Source organism: Recurvomyces mirabilis (genome assembly GCF_035927965.1).
Source record: "Recurvomyces mirabilis strain CCFEE 5264 chromosome Unknown scaffold_6, whole genome shotgun sequence".
Classification (NCBI taxonomy): domain Eukaryota; kingdom Fungi; phylum Ascomycota; class Dothideomycetes; order Mycosphaerellales; family Teratosphaeriaceae; genus Recurvomyces; species Recurvomyces mirabilis.
The window spans coordinates 172,557-187,615 of record NW_027041940.1 but is presented as its reverse complement, the minus strand read 5'-3'; the positions used below and the strand labels follow the sequence as shown (position 1 = coordinate 187,615).

Here is a 15,059-nt window from a genome sequence, read left to right as displayed (position 1 = left end):
GCACGCCTTGTCAAGAACTTTTCAAGCATAGCTGATTGTCAATAAACGCCTGGGAGTCGTGAGGAGACGCGGCTTGCTACCCGTTTGCCAAGCACCAACGTTGCGTGAGTGAGTTGGCAGTGGCCGCAAACCCCGCTCAGCAGTTTATATGTGGCGCCGTGACTGCATTCCAGAGCACCTTCTTGGCCTGTCAGGTGACGTCGTTCCACGTTCACTGGAAGAGAGCAGCCTTCATTTGATATGTGTGACTAAAGCTTCGCTCACCCTGCGAACACCTTTTTGGTATAAATATATCTCTTTGGTCCGGGATCAACCTATACACTTCTTACCAACAACATATCATACCACACACGAAGACCCTGGACACATACAGCCGCGATGTTCTCCAAAGCTTTACTCCGCTTCCCTGCATCCATCAACCCCGCCTACAAGATCAACCAGTCTGGCCGATTGGCTGCGCCTATCGTACCAGCAGCAAGGTACCGCGCTACAGCTACTAGGTCTTTCTCGACGACGCCTTCTGCCAACGACGATACAAATGGCAATGGTGGATTGAAGAAGCGTCTTCTGCAGCGCCCAAGTGCAATTGCACAACGCCTGCCAGATCCCGATGTTGAACATGGCCCACACAGACTTAGAGAGTTTGAGGTAAGCCTCATCAATGCGAACCTAAGTCGAGTCGCGAAACACGTGCTAACGGAGCACTAGCTTGACGGCCGCGTCTTCATCGTGACCGGTGGTGCACAAGGGCTCGGCTTGACTCTCGCTGAAGCATTGGTTGAAGCTGGCGGCCATGTCTACTGCCTCGATCGTCAGGAGAAGCCCCAACAGAGCTTTTACGACACTCAGGAGCGTCTCGCCCATCGCTACGAGGGCACACTCCATTACCGACAAGTCGATGTGCAGTGCGCAAAGCAACTCGATGACGTAGTTGCAGCCATCGCCACCGAGCATCAGCGCCTTGACGGCTTGATCGCCAATGCCGGCATCCAGCATGTCTGCGACGCTATCGAATACAAGCCAGACGACGTCATGAAGATGATGGCTATCAATTTCGGCGGCGTCTTCTTCTCTGCCCAGAGCTGCGCCAGGCAGATGATCAAATACAACATCCCTGGCTCCATGGTCCTGATCGGCAGCATGAGTGGCTTGATCGCTAACAGAGGTCTCCGGACCGTCGTTTACAACGCAAGCAAGGCCGCCGTCATCCAGTCGGCCCGCAGCCTGGCTATGGAGTGGGGCAAGATTGTCGAGACTGAAGATGGCATGAAGCCGATTCGTGTCAATACGCTCAGTCCTGGGAACATCATGACTCCCATGGTACAGGCGAACTTCGACGAGGAGCCACATCTGAAGAAGATGTGGGAGGATGGAAATATGCTGGGTCGGTTATCGGAGATGAGAGAATTCCGTGGTGCAGCTCTGTTCTTACTCAGCGACGCTTCTTCATTCATGACTGGAGGCAATCTCGTCATCGACGGCGGGTACACGGCGTGGTAGTTGTCCGAACCCAATCATTGCGATTTGTTCCTGCATAGCAGCGCCGGTGGCGAGGCGAGGAAATGGCTTAAGGTGATCAAACCCTGGCTGATGTTCCATATTCGGGTTAGCATCGTGGCGTTGAGGTTATGTAGCATGGTGAGACTGCACAACAAAAGCAACGCTATATACCATCGTCATGCCGGCACATTCGTCTCACTGCTTTTCTTCTGCGCATGCAGCTCTCGCCAGTCATTCTCTAGCATGCCATAATCTAGACCACATGTTAGCAAGCTTCCAACAAATTCCGCCAGACGACATGAAGTCCTCGCACGTACGAATATCATCCCACCACCGCCCTTGAGCCCAGACCATCTCCTTATGAGCCCCTTCGAACTTAAAACCCAAACGTTGGTAGAGCCTCATCGCTCCGTTGTTGTACTCGAAAGCCTGGATACTGACCCGATGCAGTCCAGCTGTTACAAAGGCCCATTCCAGAATCCACTCAATAGCCTCACTACCATACCCTTTACCTTGGTAGGCGGGCAAGATGTGAATACCAATGTCGGAAAAGCGATGGTGAGCTATGTTAGGTCGACAGCCGTCTAGATGGATACACCCAATAGGAGTCGGCTTGGCAGGGGTAGCGGAGTTTGCTCTAGTCTCGTCGTCCACGGTTTCTGCTGCTGCGAGACAGATCACTACACCGAGCATGGAGTTTTCCGTCACCCGCTTGATGTAGCCTTTGGCCGATGCTCTCCCTTGCGGTATGCTGATCGAGAGATTGCTATTGCGATAGCCGAGTTGGTCTTGTTGGATGGCCAGGAAGAAATCTTCATCTTCGTCTGGCTCTATCGCGCGGTAGATCAGACGAGCCGAGCAGGAAGGGTCAGCCATAATGCGATGTACTGTCAAGATGGTGGCAGTGCAGGCTTCGAGAGGAGCGTGACATATACTTGACTATGAACACTCGCACGGTGTAGGGCTGTTATCATGGGTCGTGAGTCATCTAGTACAATGCTCCTTTTTCCACAGGCGATCTGCAGTGGTGAGGCTTGCATGAGGTCACGTCAGTTCCCAGACTACGAACCGATAAGCTCTATAAGCCGCGCGATTGTGGAAGGTGAGCATTAGAGAGATGTACATCGTCGAATAGAGGGGAGCAGAGTTGGTGTGTGAAATGGTTATGAGTTGCCAAGCACGAGGCCCGTGCGAAGGACAATTGTCCAGCTCTTTCCGGCCAGGACCACTGAGTGAATACATATGTGCTACGTCTACTTCTGCGGCTCGATCTCCTCAAACCTTAGCCAGCACTGCCCGCTACGCTCACTGGATACGAAGACATCCCAAAGATCCAGGCTCGCCTTTCTATGTGCTGTCTCTCGTGGCTCGAGGACTCTGAACTTCCGAAGAAGGATGCCGATCATGTACTTCAGCTCAGTCATCGCTAGATTGGACCCAGGACACGCGCGGCTGCCAAAGCCAAACGGTGTCCAGTGGAGGTGCATCTCCTCGGTAGCATTAAGCCATCGCTCAGGCCGCCACTGTCCCGGCTCTGGGTAGACATTAGGCAAGCGTCCTTGGTCGCGAGCCGCAGTCGATGCAATGACGCCTGCAGGCACCTACGCCTATCTGTCAGCCAGATTCGACAATGCTGTACAACATGCTGAGTACTACCTTAATGCCATCGACTGTCACATCCTTTGGTAAGTATCGCTCTAGTGGTCCTGGGATCATCGGCATCAGCCGCATAGTCTCTCGGAGGACAGCATCAAGATAGGGCAGATCCATGAGCTTCCGTTCTTGGATCTCACCTGGAAACTGGTCGAATAGTTCTTGTTGCAGTCTCTTGGCCGCTTCAGGATGTCGAGTCAACTGCCAGCAAGCAAATGTTGCTGTGTGTGAAGTGGTAGAGCTACCTGCTGCAAGCATCTCCACCATGTAGGCAGGAATATGGTCACTGGGCAAGCGGGCACCCTTCTCTTCGGCATCGTCCATCGAGCGCAGCATACTAAGGACGTCGCGATCACGACGGTTACCTTCTTCATCCCACCGTTTGAGAGCTTCTTTCGCGGTGATATCCATATCGCTGCAGTCCTGTCGAAGCTGTTTCCATTTTGCAGTTCCGAACAGGCGAACGTACAAGTCGAAGCCAGGTATAAAGCTTTTCGTGGCGTTGTATGAGCTGAATGCATGAAAGCGTCGCAGGAATAAGGGAGTACGTCTGGACTCTTCAGACAGCAGGGTCTTTCGCTCGCCCCATAGTACATCAGTAACGATGTACAAAGCCAGAAGACGAAAGAGAACAATGCCGTCGACATCCTGTCCCTTCTTCGATCGAATCAGATCGCAAAACTCGCCAATGTGCGCAGACAGATTCTCTACGAGCGTCTCAAGGTTCTTATTCTGGAAGCATTGTATCAAGTTGTTGCGCGTCGGAGCTGCGCTACGATAGTCGACAAATCCGAGTGTCGATGTGACGCCCTTCCAGCTGCCCATGCCTGCGTAGAAGCTGGTCTTGAGCGACTGTCGATTGTAGATGACTTTCATCGCGGCCTCATCGGTGGTATGTATCTGATTCGGAGCGATCACGACAATGGGTCCATATCGTGCCAAAAGATCTGATGCATACTGCGATCGTCGTTTCTGGTACGTCGCCCAGAGCAGAGGAAGTTTGGAGACTCGAGCCCACACGGTCCTGGCACATTTATTACTGGCGACAAGAGGTAATATCGGATCACCTAAGAAAGGTCAAAATCTACAATGTGCGTGTCGAAGATATATGCCCAACTCACTGTGTTAACAGCGTATAATGCCAGAAGACAGAGCCCTACACTGACTGGTGACTTTATCAGTCGCGCCACGATCGAGGAGTCAGGATCCATGATTTGCTATACAGTGATTCGAACAGCCTGTCCGGCGCTCACACTGCCATGGAACTGAACTTGTTATACCGCAACGTCTGGCGCCCATGCCACACAGACGCTAAATGGGCACCGTGATCTGCAGCTAGACTCCACGGACGGGACTCGCAAGCAAACCGAAGCTGGATAATGTGGTACTGTCCCCACATCTCCGCCCACCCTTAGCCAGACTTCGACATTAGTCTGCACGTACACTTGCGAGGATAATTTTGTGCAATACATCGGCTACATTGCCCTGCTTGCTGGAGCCTAAGGCACCATGTCGACATCAACTTTTTCTGTTATCGCCACAGCATTACACAAGCCGAAGCCAACATGCACACAGACGGGATGTCGACCACTGGGCAAATGGACGAAGTATATCCTGTGCTTATTGTTGGCGCTGGACCAGCAGGAGCAACGCTGGCATTGCATCTCGGAAGACTAGGCATCAAAACACTTCTCATTTCGAAACACCATGGCACGGCCAACACACCTCGGGCGCACATCTTCAACCAGCGTGCCATGGAGGTCCTGAGAGATGCTCGACTGGAGGAACGACTTAGCGAAGTTGCCTGCGATGCCGCCCACATGGCGCACACGCCATGGTCTGACAAGCTGAACGGCACTGAATACGGGAGGATGTGGTCCTGGGGCAACAAGCCTGGAAAGAAACATCGTTACGAAATGGCAAGCCCATGCAGGATGTCTGATCTGCCTCAGAGCTATCTTGAGCCAATCCTGGTTGGAGAAGCTGCGAAAGCCGGGAAGCAGTAGTGGGTTCGTTCAGATTATCTCATTGGCGCTGATGGCGCTCGGAGTCCAGTCTTGGATACCTTGGGGATAATTGTCGACGGCAAGCAACTTAACACGGCGCTCAACGTTCACATTCAAGCTGATCTCTCGAGATACATGGAGAACCGTCCTGGAAGTCTGAACTGGGTTCTAAACACCGAAGCGCCAGAATGGTCTGCCGCGGGCAACTTTCGCATGGTCCGTCCGTGGAACGAATGGTTAGTGTCGATGCACCCTGCGAACATCGATGGCCGGTCGTTCGAGCCCACCAACGAGCAGATCCAGGGGCGACTGAAGCAGATGGTTGGTGATAATGACGTTGAGTTCGAGATCTTGTCAAGCTTCTGATGGACCATCAACGACCAAGTAGCACGCACGTGGCAGAAGGGTCGGGTTATGTGTATCGGCGATGCTGTCCATAGACATCCTCCGATAAACGGACTTGGCAGCAACACATGCATATCAGACGCATTCAACCTTGCTTGGAAGCTAGCTTATGTTTTGCAAGGGATTGCATCCCCTGGGCTACTGCTCACGCTCACTAGCGAACGGAAACCTGTAGGGGACGCTGTCGTTCGCAGGGCGAATGATGGCATGCCTGCACATCGAGATCTCTGGAAATTATTGGGCCTGACACCAGAAGCCAGAAGCGAGGCGGTAGCCTTGCTTGAGGCGGCCACGCTTGAAGGTAGAGAGACGAGGGAGTCACTTCGAAACGCAATTGAGGCCACGGATGCAGAGCTCCAGGCTCTTGGCATTCAGATGAATCAGATGTACGCAGACTCACCTGCAGTAGTCGAGACTGATCTTTTCTTCTGGTGTCAATTGCTCAATGAGACTGTCGACTCTAGTATTCCCGGTGCGCCATTCGACGGTGGTCAAGGCTGTGTTCTGCGCTATAGCACCTGCCGCGAGCAGCGTTAGACAGCTGAGCGTCGTCAACATTCCACTATCTCTGCGCGGATCGACAGATGAAACCACTGAGAGTAGCCAAGTGGTATTTGAGCGCAAGCGCGGACACTTGTTCTATCTTTACCTATTGCCTATCGTCCGCCATCCGGTCCATCATTGGCGGACTCCATAGGGACGTAAGTACCGTGCATGGCATCCACACTGATGATCCATCGGCCTCGTGCGGAGAAAGTGCTGTTGTGGTATAGCGTGATGGTGCGGTATAAACTTTTAGCTGCTCGAAGGATGGCAGTCCACGAACCGTCCCCGGAAGCAGTGGAGTGCCCGCTGGAGAGGTGGGGTATGGAGTCGGCTCACACGTGCGCCAAGACGGTGGGGTTGACTCGCGGAAATATGGCAGCCCGTTTCTGCTTGCCGAGTGTCTGCGGAACGAGTCAGGACCGGCAAGATGGGGCCGCCGCACGATCCACACGCAGCGAACTCTCGTGAGGTGGGACAGAGTGGGCCTCTGGGTGTTGGATCTGAGTATCCTTCCGTGTCATGACGGTTCCTTAAGACTGTCGGTGGCTATGAACGTGTCAGTGGCGGCAGCCAGACCTCACGGGGATGCCACTCACCTTCGAGATGGAAGAGCACATTGCTCTGATAGTTCTTGAACATCTGCGCCACCAATTCCACATTCATATTCTGGACGTTGATTTCCTGTGTGGCCTGTCAGTCTGCGTCCAGACCATGCGGAGCAAGTATGCTGACCTGTAGGCTCTTGTTCAAAGCCATGACTGCTTCGTTAAGCTTCTCCTGTCTTGGGTCAGAATGATGTCGAATGTATTAGTCGTCGCAGACACGTACCACATTCGTGATGATCCGAGAGAGCAGTAGGTTCTGCTGGTGCTCGTGTGGGCTCTCCTACTGGCATGTCAGTAGCCACAGCGATACCATGCGTGTACCCCTCACGACATACCATCTTTCTGTGTATCCGAGGATTGTTTTGTGTCTTGACAAGTCGACCGAGCCTCGTACGCGTGGTTGGGACGGTCGACGCGCTTAAGCACAGACCACGTGATGACTGATGACTCCATTGTGCACTTTTGGTGTGGGGTTAGAGACACTCAATATTTTGCCACAGAACTGAAGTAATCCTGCCACATTTCCACAGAAAATCTCGTAGAGCGCGTGAGCCTTCGAATATGTCTCCATCTACGGATAGCGCGGCCTCGCAATGGCTAGAGCAGCTGGCTGCCATGCGAGCGGCTATCGCAGATCTGAAGCTACCTGCAGCGAACGGGGATGCCGATAGCTATAAACCTCCCAACGACCTGGACTCGGACAACAATGTCGTATCACCTGGATCGCCACTCGATGATATCTGGGATTTGATCAGCGAGGATGAGGAGGAGTTCAGTGACGAAAGTGTCTCTCCAGAGCGTCCCTCTAGTGTTGAAAATGTGGTGGCGAGTGTTGGCTCGCAGGACTGGTTGACCAGGGGTTGTGAGGCTGTAGCTCGCAGTGGAGGTGGTCTCGATGCTACTTCACTGCAAGAGCATATATCGGCAGTATTGGCATCAGACAGCAGCGATGATGAGCTCCAGATGACGCTGGCGGATGTCGTTGGCTTCGACCATTTAGACCTGGTCTCCGAGATCATTGAACATCGCAAGCAATTACTCAAGCAGCCCAGCAAACCAGCGTCCGGCCTCTTAACCAAAGCAGAACGGGATGCTCGTCTCCGTCAAGCCGATGCTAAGCATAAGAGCGCCAACCTTTCCGCCGCTCAGAATCGTTCTGGTGAGGAGTATCCACACGTCTACCGCGCGCACGAAGCTGGCAACACTCTGTCCTCGCACGGTAAGAGATACACACTTCCTATGGGAAGTGAGCGGATCGAGAAGGAAAGGTATGAAGAGTACAGCATACCCGCCACCAAAGTCGGCACACTTGCCCGACAGCAAAAGTTGGTAGAAATATCAGATCTTGATGGTCTTTGCAAACGAACATTCAAGGGCTACAAAGCACTCAACCGCATGCAAAGTTTGGTGTATCCTGTCGCATACCAGACGAGCGAGAACATGCTCATCTGTGCTCCCACAGGTGCAGGTAAGACGGATGCCGCTATGCTCACCATCCTTAACACGGTGGCAAAGAATATTCACCCCAGCCCCGTGGATCATCCAGAGGCCACAGAATTCGTAGTTCAGAAGGATGATTTCAAGGTTGTCTATGTTGCTCCTATGAAGGCACTAGCCGCTGAGATCACCGACAAGCTGAGCAAGCGTCTGGCCTGGCTCGGGATCCAAGTCCGCGAGTTGACTGGAGATATGCAGCTCACAAAGGCCGAGATTGTGCAGACTCAGATTATCGTCACGACTCCGGAGAAGTGGGATGTGGTTACTCGGAAGAGCACTGGCGATACAGAGCTCGTGCAGAAAGTGCGTTTGCTCATCATTGATGAGGTACACATGCTCCACGACGAACGTGGTGCCGTGCTGGAGTCCCTAGTGGCAAGAACAGAGAGGCAAGTAGAGAGCACCCAATCTCTCATCCGCATCGTTGGCCTAAGCGCTACCCTCCCCAACTACGTCGACGTCGCCGATTTTCTCAAAGTAAATCGCATGGCCGGCCTCTTCTACTTTGACGGCTCCTTCCGCCCTGTCCCACTTGAACAGCACTTTCTGGGCGTCAAAGGCAAGCCAGGCTCAAAGGCAAGCAGAGAGAATGTCGATCGTACCGCTTTCGAGAAAGTCAAGGAACAGCTTGAGCAGGGACATCAGACTATGGTGTTTGTGCACAGCCGGAAGGATACGGTAAAGACTGCTAGGATGTTGCTTGAGATGGCGCAGGAAGAGGGGTTGAACGATCTTTTCGATCCGACGGGACATGAGGGGTATAGCAATGCTGTGAGGGACGTCAAGCAGTCGAAGGGAAAGGAGATCAGGGAGTTAGTCGCGAAGGGACTGGGTACTCACCACGCTGGTATGCCACGATCTGATCGAAACTTGGTTGAACGACTATTTGGCGAGGGTGTGCTCAAGGTGCTTTGCTGTACTGCAACCCTGGCCTGGGGTGTGAACTTGCCAGCAGCAGCTGTAGTCATCAAAGGCACTCAGCTCTACAGCGCTGAAGCAGGTAAGTTCGTTGATCTGGGCATCCTTGACGTCTTGCAGATCTTCGGCCGCGCTGGTCGACCTCAGTTTCAGGACACTGGTATCGGCATGATCATCACGACTCAGGACAAGCTTCAGCATTACTTGACTGCTGTGACACAGCAGCAGCCCATCGAGTCGCAATTTAGTCGCAAGATGGTGGACAATCTGAATGCTGAGATTGCTTTGGGTACTGTGACGAGTGTGCCGGAAGCAATCACCTGGCTTGGATACAGCTACTTGTTTGTTCGGATGCGTCGCAACCCCATAGCTTACGGTATCGATTGGAGCGAGATCCAGAACGATCCGAATCTGGTTCAGCGACGACGAGAACTTATCGTAAAAGCCGCACGGATTCTGCAGCAGAGCCAGATGATCATCTTCAATGAGACAACCGAAGAGCTGCGAGCTAAAGACGTCGGACGTATCGCATCACAATTCTATGTCCTGCAGACCAGCATCGAGATCTTTAACACCATGATGAGACCTCATGCTACAGAAGCCGACACACTCAAGATGATCGCTATGTCGGGCGAATTCGACAACATCCAATCCCGCGACACGGAAGAAAAAGAACTCATGCGCCTGAAAGAAGAGGCAGCACCTTGCGACATCGAAGGAGGCATCGGCACTCAACAAGGCAAAACCAACGTCCTCCTCCAATCCTACATCTCCAAAGCTAATCTCGAGGATTTCACTTTGGTCAGCGATACCGCCTATGTCGCACAGAACGCAGCCAGGATCTGTCGGGCCTTGTTCATGATAGCGCTCAATCGGCGTTGGGGTTATCAGTGTTTGGTCTTGTTGAGTATGTGTAAGAGCATCGAGAAGAGAGTCTGGGCGTATGAGCATCCCTTCAGACAATTTGACCTACCGCAAGCGGTGTTGAAGAATCTCGATGAGAAGGGGAGTTCGGCTAGTATTGACTCCCTGCGCGACATGGAGCCGGCGGAGATTGGAAGTCTGGTCCATAATCAGCGGATGGGGACGACGATTGCGAAGTTGCTGGATAATTTCCCGACCTTGACTGTTGAGGCAGAGATTGCACCTCTTAATCGCGATGTTCTGAGGGTCAAGCTATTTGTTACGCCGGACTTCAGGTGGAATGATCGGCATCATGGGAAGAGCGAGAGCTATTGGATCTGGGTGGAGAACGGCGAAACGAGTGAGATCTATCATCATGAATTCTTCATTCTCAGCAGAAGGAAGTTGTATGATGATCATGAGCTGAACTTCACGATACCACTGAGCGATCCGCTGCCCAGTCAGATCTATGTTCGAGCTGTCAGCGATCGATGGTTGGGCGCTGAGACAGTGACGCCGGTCAGCTTTCAGCATCTCATCCGTCCGGACACGGAGAGCGTGTACACCGACCTCCTTAACTTGCAACCTCTGCCAGTGAAAGCACTGAAGAACCCTCTCCTCGAAGAAATCTATGGCCAGCGCTTCGAATTCTTTAATCCCATGCAGACACAGCTCTTCCACTGCATGTACCACACTCCCGCCAACGTCCTCTTGGGCAGTCCGACAGGATCAGGCAAGACGATTGCTTGCGAGTTAGCGATGTGGTGGGCTTTCCGGGAGAAGCCGGGGAGTAAAGTCGTCTACATCGCTCCCATGAAGGCTCTCGTGCGCGAGCGTGTCAAGGACTGGGAGAAACGGCTCACCAGACAAATGGGGCTCAAGCTTGTAGAGCTGACGGGTGATAACACACCGGATACGAGGACGATTAGGGATGCAGATATAATTGTCACGACGCCGGAGAAGTGGGATGGCATCAGTCGTAGCTGGCAGACGAGGAGTTATGTTCAGCAAGTCAGCCTCGTCATCATCGATGAGATCCATTTACTTGGTGGTGATCGAGGACCGATTCTGGAGATTATCGTGAGTCGGATGAACTACATCGCTAGTCAGAAAAAGGGTTCTGTGAGGCTGGTGGGCATGTCGACTGCTTGCGCTAATGCTATGGATCTTGCCAACTGGCTCGGGGTAAAGGAGGGTCTGTTCAACTTCCGGCACTCCGTGAGACCTGTTCCGTTGGAGATCTTCATCGATGGGTTTCCGCAACAGAGGGGGTTTTGCCCACTAATGCAGAGCATGAATCGGCCGACTTTCCTGGCGATCAAATCGCATTCGCCTGACAAGCCCGTTATCGTCTTCGTGGCGTCTCGGCGACAAACGAGGCTCACGGCTCGCGATCTTATCAACTTCTGTGGTATGGAGGATAACCCACGACGGTTCGTGCGCATGTCTGAGGAGGATCTGGCGCTGAACCTGTCTCGTGTCAAGGATGAGGCGCTCAGAGAGGCTTTGAGTTTCGGTATCGGTCTGCATCATGCTGGGCTCGTGGAGTCGGATCGCCAGCTTGCGGAGGAGTTGTTCGCGAATAACAAGACTCAGATTCTTGTTGCTACTTCGACGCTGGCCTGGGGTGTCAATTTGCCTGCTCATCTTGTTGTTGTCAAGGGCACGCAGTTCTTCGATGCCAAAATTGAGGGCTACAAAGATATGGATCTGACGGATGTGCTGCAGATGCTCGGTCGTGCTGGAAGGCCTCAGTTCGATACTTCTGGTATTGCGAGGATCTTTACGCAGGAGAGCAAGAAGGCTTTCTACAAGCATTTTCTGCATACTGGATTTCCTGTTGAGAGCAGCCTGCACAACGTCCTGGACAATCACTTGGGCGCTGAAGTGAGCGCAGAAACGATTGCCACGAAGCAGGATGCGCTGGACTACTTGACCTGGACGTTCTTCTTCCGCCGGTTGCACAAGAATCCTTCGTACTATGGTCTGGAGATTTCGGCAGAGGAGAACAACACTACCGCCGCACAGCAGGCTGCAAGCGACTACATGATCGAAATGGTGGACAAGTCGCTCGGCGAGCTGGCAGAGTCGCAGTGCTTGATGCTGCACAGCAATGGCGATGTCGATCCCACACCGTTGGGCAAGATCATGAGTTACTACTACTTGGCTCACAAGACGATTCGCATGCTTACCAAACATGCCAAGCCTACTGCTACTTTCGAGGATGTTTTGAGCTGGATGTGCAGAGCGACTGAGTACGATGAGCTCCCTGTCCGCCATAACGAAGATCTGATCAATGTTGAGCTGTCAAATAATCTACCATTGAAGGCTGAGACATTCGGTCTACCAATGTGGGATCCGCACGTCAAGGCCTTCTTACTGCTGCAGGCGTATTTCGAGCGTGTCGAGCTACCCATCAGTGATTATGTGGGTGACCAGAACTCTGTACTGGACCAAGCGATCCGTATCATCCAGGCTAGCATCGACGTCCTCACCGAGATGGGTCATCTGCAGAGTTGTCTAATGATGATTACGCTGCTGCAGTGTATCAAGAGTGCACGATGGCCTGAGGACGGTCCACTAGCCATCTTTCCTGGTGTTGAGATTGAGAAGGAGAAGTCCAGGCAGGGCAAACCCAGTAACTTGATTGAAGCTACAACCTTGCCACGGAACGAAATGGCTACAGCATTGAAGAAGCTCGGTCTACCCGAGGTATCCCATGCTCGAGTCTTCAAGGCTCTTGGACAGCTGCCCCAGCTCAGAGTAGGCGTAGCAGATGTCAATGCTCTAGGGCTGACAGTCACACTCGCACGCCAGAACCCGGTGCAGAACCGCGAGAACCATATCTTTGCGCCCAAGTACCCGAAGCCGCAAACCGAAGGCTACTTCGTCATTGTCTCGGATGCTGCGAATGGCGATATCATGGGCCTGAAGCGTGTGAGCTGGCCTTCGGCAGACAAGAGTAGAGGTGGCAACCCTGGCAGACCGGCCACAAAGGCGAATATCAAACTGCCCGGTAGTGCTGTGGAGCGGAAGATGAAGGTACTGGTCGTTAGTGATAGTTATATAGGAATGGAGTGGAGGATGGATGAGATTGAGGTGCCTGCTCCGCCCATGGTTGTGGATGATGGTTTGAAGAAGGAGGCAAAGGGTACGTAGATCAACGTTGTAGCTTTACGTATGACTTGATCCTGTGTACCAATCTGTGCAATCAAGCATACTGGTCATGCGACCATACTTAGGCGAAGCACTTTTTGTTTGTGGTCCGTGCAGAGCGCTAAAAGTTGCAACTACAATGTTCATGGTGGTGTGTAACCTTAATCGCACGCCTTCAGCAGGAACGGGCAGTACATTGGATTCTGAGACATGGCAGCACAGGACATCGATGTGCTTAACACGGCTATACAAAGTCTTGCGCTCGGCACGACTGGTACCACAGAAGGCACAAAGGCTCTCGAAAGCCTGGCCCAAAGCAGCCGAACAGACCTCGAGAAGAGAGCGCAACTAGCACAACCAGAAGTCATTCGGACTCTTATCACGGCCATCGATGCTGGACTTGATCACTCCGTCGAGGTAGCAGAGCTTGGGCTTCGCTGTATCGGCAATGCCTGCATCGACAATGACGACGCACGAACCACTGTCACGCAATCTGGCTTTTCTTGGGCTTCTCCGTGTCTAGCTTCTGGAGATACAGGCCTGGCGTGGCTCACAGTGAAGGTTCTCTACAATATCTGCTCGGACCACGATGGAGCACAACAACAATGCTACCGAGATTACATCCATTACCCTCTGATACGACTATACACCAACACCGACTTGGTAAGGGAAGAAGATAGATCGCTACTTACTGATCTCCTCTTCTGGATATCAGGCCAGCGAGACGGACTTTCGGATGGCGCTCCAGACCCGATTCTGCAGGAGATTCTGGTCAACCTCGTGTCCCTGCCCATTGTCCATGGCAGTGTTGTGGATACGGAGGACCTAGCCACGTTGCTTGAAATTACCTTGACATTCATCCGAGATTCTGCGGTGCAAGACCAGCTTGTGGAGAGTAAATTGGTGAAGTCCGTTTGGCAGGAGTTTATGTATTGCGAGAAGCGCTCGCAGGAGAGCTCTGAGGCACACGAAGTGCTTAGACCTCTGTCATCGAGTTTGCTATGGTGTCTCAGCGACATTGCTGCCAACGAGAACTTTTCGCAGCAGTACGATCTGGAGGATGGCCTTATCGTGCATCTATGCAACATCATAAGAACTGGGCAGACAGGTCCTGATGGTTCTGCAGGAGAACCATCGTCCATGGAACAGAGAGCGGAGCATACCAGCGACCGTTGTATGGCTGCTGCATGTCAGGTCATTGGTAATTTGATCCGGAAGCTGGATGAGGGCATCGTCGCAGAGCTTACCATCAAGCGAAAGCTACACGAGGAGCTGTGGCAGCGTCTTACCACGCCGGAGGATGACAGTGATCATGATATCGAGCATTCAATAGCTGGCTTACTTGTACAGCTAAGCAGACCATCCGCGGAGGTGCGAGATACTATGGGCAGAGACACAAATGCACATGATGCTCTCGCAAGACTTTGTCAAAGTCAGACACCGCAGATCAAGCAAGATGGCGTAAGGCTTCTCAGAGCACTCGGAAAAGATTGCTCAAGCAATCAAGAACGATTTGGGAGATTAGCGGCGGAGGCAATGATGGACGACAGCCAACAAGATGCTCCTATGCTAGACGCTCCGGCATGAGGGAGTAATTCACGCTGGCAGACAGCTTTACAAACTCATATCTTTATTCGGTCCAAGATGACTGGGCAAATCACATGTCGCAGACGAAGAGGATAAGTGGGACGGGTCACACTGTTGCTCAGATGGCACCGATCACCGAATGAAATTACAGCAGCAGATGTCACACGAGCCAGCTACTTGTGGGATAATGTGCTATCAGGGCAAAGTCTGCCGGACTGAGAGCATATGGTACCTGTCCTATGAGTTGCACAGGCGTCAGTGCATGATACTGAACGCAGTGAGC

At 52.7% G+C, this 15,059-nt stretch overlaps 6 protein-coding genes across 6 annotated transcripts; 3 read left to right on the top strand and 3 right to left on the bottom strand.

Annotated features, from left to right (window-relative positions):
* Nucleotides 1–378: 378 nt before the first annotated feature.
* On the top strand, nt 379–1,500 carry LTS14_002843 (uncharacterized protein; the record flags this gene model as incomplete). The annotated part of the gene is made up of 2 exons (XM_064835548.1): nt 379–648; nt 709–1,500. The coding sequence occupies 2 exons, from the start codon at nt 379–381 to the stop codon at nt 1,498–1,500; spliced, it is 1,062 nt and encodes a 353-aa protein (XP_064696598.1).
* A 176-nt stretch (nt 1,501–1,676) lies between these two features.
* LTS14_002842 (uncharacterized protein) lies at nt 1,677–2,376 on the bottom strand (the record flags this gene model as incomplete). Its single annotated transcript, XM_064835547.1, has 2 exons — nt 1,677–1,753; nt 1,818–2,376. The coding sequence occupies 2 exons, from the start codon at nt 2,374–2,376 to the stop codon at nt 1,677–1,679; spliced, it is 636 nt and encodes a 211-aa protein (XP_064696597.1).
* A 377-nt stretch (nt 2,377–2,753) lies between these two features.
* Nucleotides 2,754–4,029, bottom strand: LTS14_002841 (uncharacterized protein; the record flags this gene model as incomplete). Its single annotated transcript, XM_064835546.1, has 2 exons — nt 2,754–3,101; nt 3,157–4,029. 2 exons carry the CDS (start codon nt 4,027–4,029, stop codon nt 2,754–2,756), a joined length of 1,221 nt encoding a protein of 406 aa, XP_064696596.1.
* Nucleotides 4,030–4,718: 689 nt separating this feature from the next.
* LTS14_002840 (uncharacterized protein) lies at nt 4,719–5,525 on the top strand (the record flags this gene model as incomplete). The annotated part of the gene is made up of 2 exons (XM_064835545.1): nt 4,719–5,158; nt 5,204–5,525. 2 exons carry the CDS (start codon nt 4,719–4,721, stop codon nt 5,523–5,525), a joined length of 762 nt encoding a protein of 253 aa, XP_064696595.1.
* Nucleotides 5,526–6,627: 1,102 nt separating this feature from the next.
* On the bottom strand, nt 6,628–7,053 carry DAD4 (DASH complex subunit dad4; the record flags this gene model as incomplete). Its single annotated transcript, XM_064835544.1, has 5 exons — nt 6,628–6,656; nt 6,707–6,791; nt 6,843–6,887; nt 6,939–6,995; nt 7,051–7,053. The coding sequence occupies 5 exons, from the start codon at nt 7,051–7,053 to the stop codon at nt 6,628–6,630; spliced, it is 219 nt and encodes a 72-aa protein (XP_064696594.1).
* Nucleotides 7,054–7,276: 223 nt separating this feature from the next.
* mug81 (putative steryl acetyl hydrolase mug81) lies at nt 7,277–14,776 on the top strand (the record flags this gene model as incomplete). Its single annotated transcript, XM_064835543.1, has 2 exons — nt 7,277–13,184; nt 13,407–14,776. 2 exons carry the CDS (start codon nt 7,277–7,279, stop codon nt 14,774–14,776), a joined length of 7,278 nt encoding a protein of 2,425 aa, XP_064696593.1.
* Nucleotides 14,777–15,059: the final 283 nt, after the last annotated feature.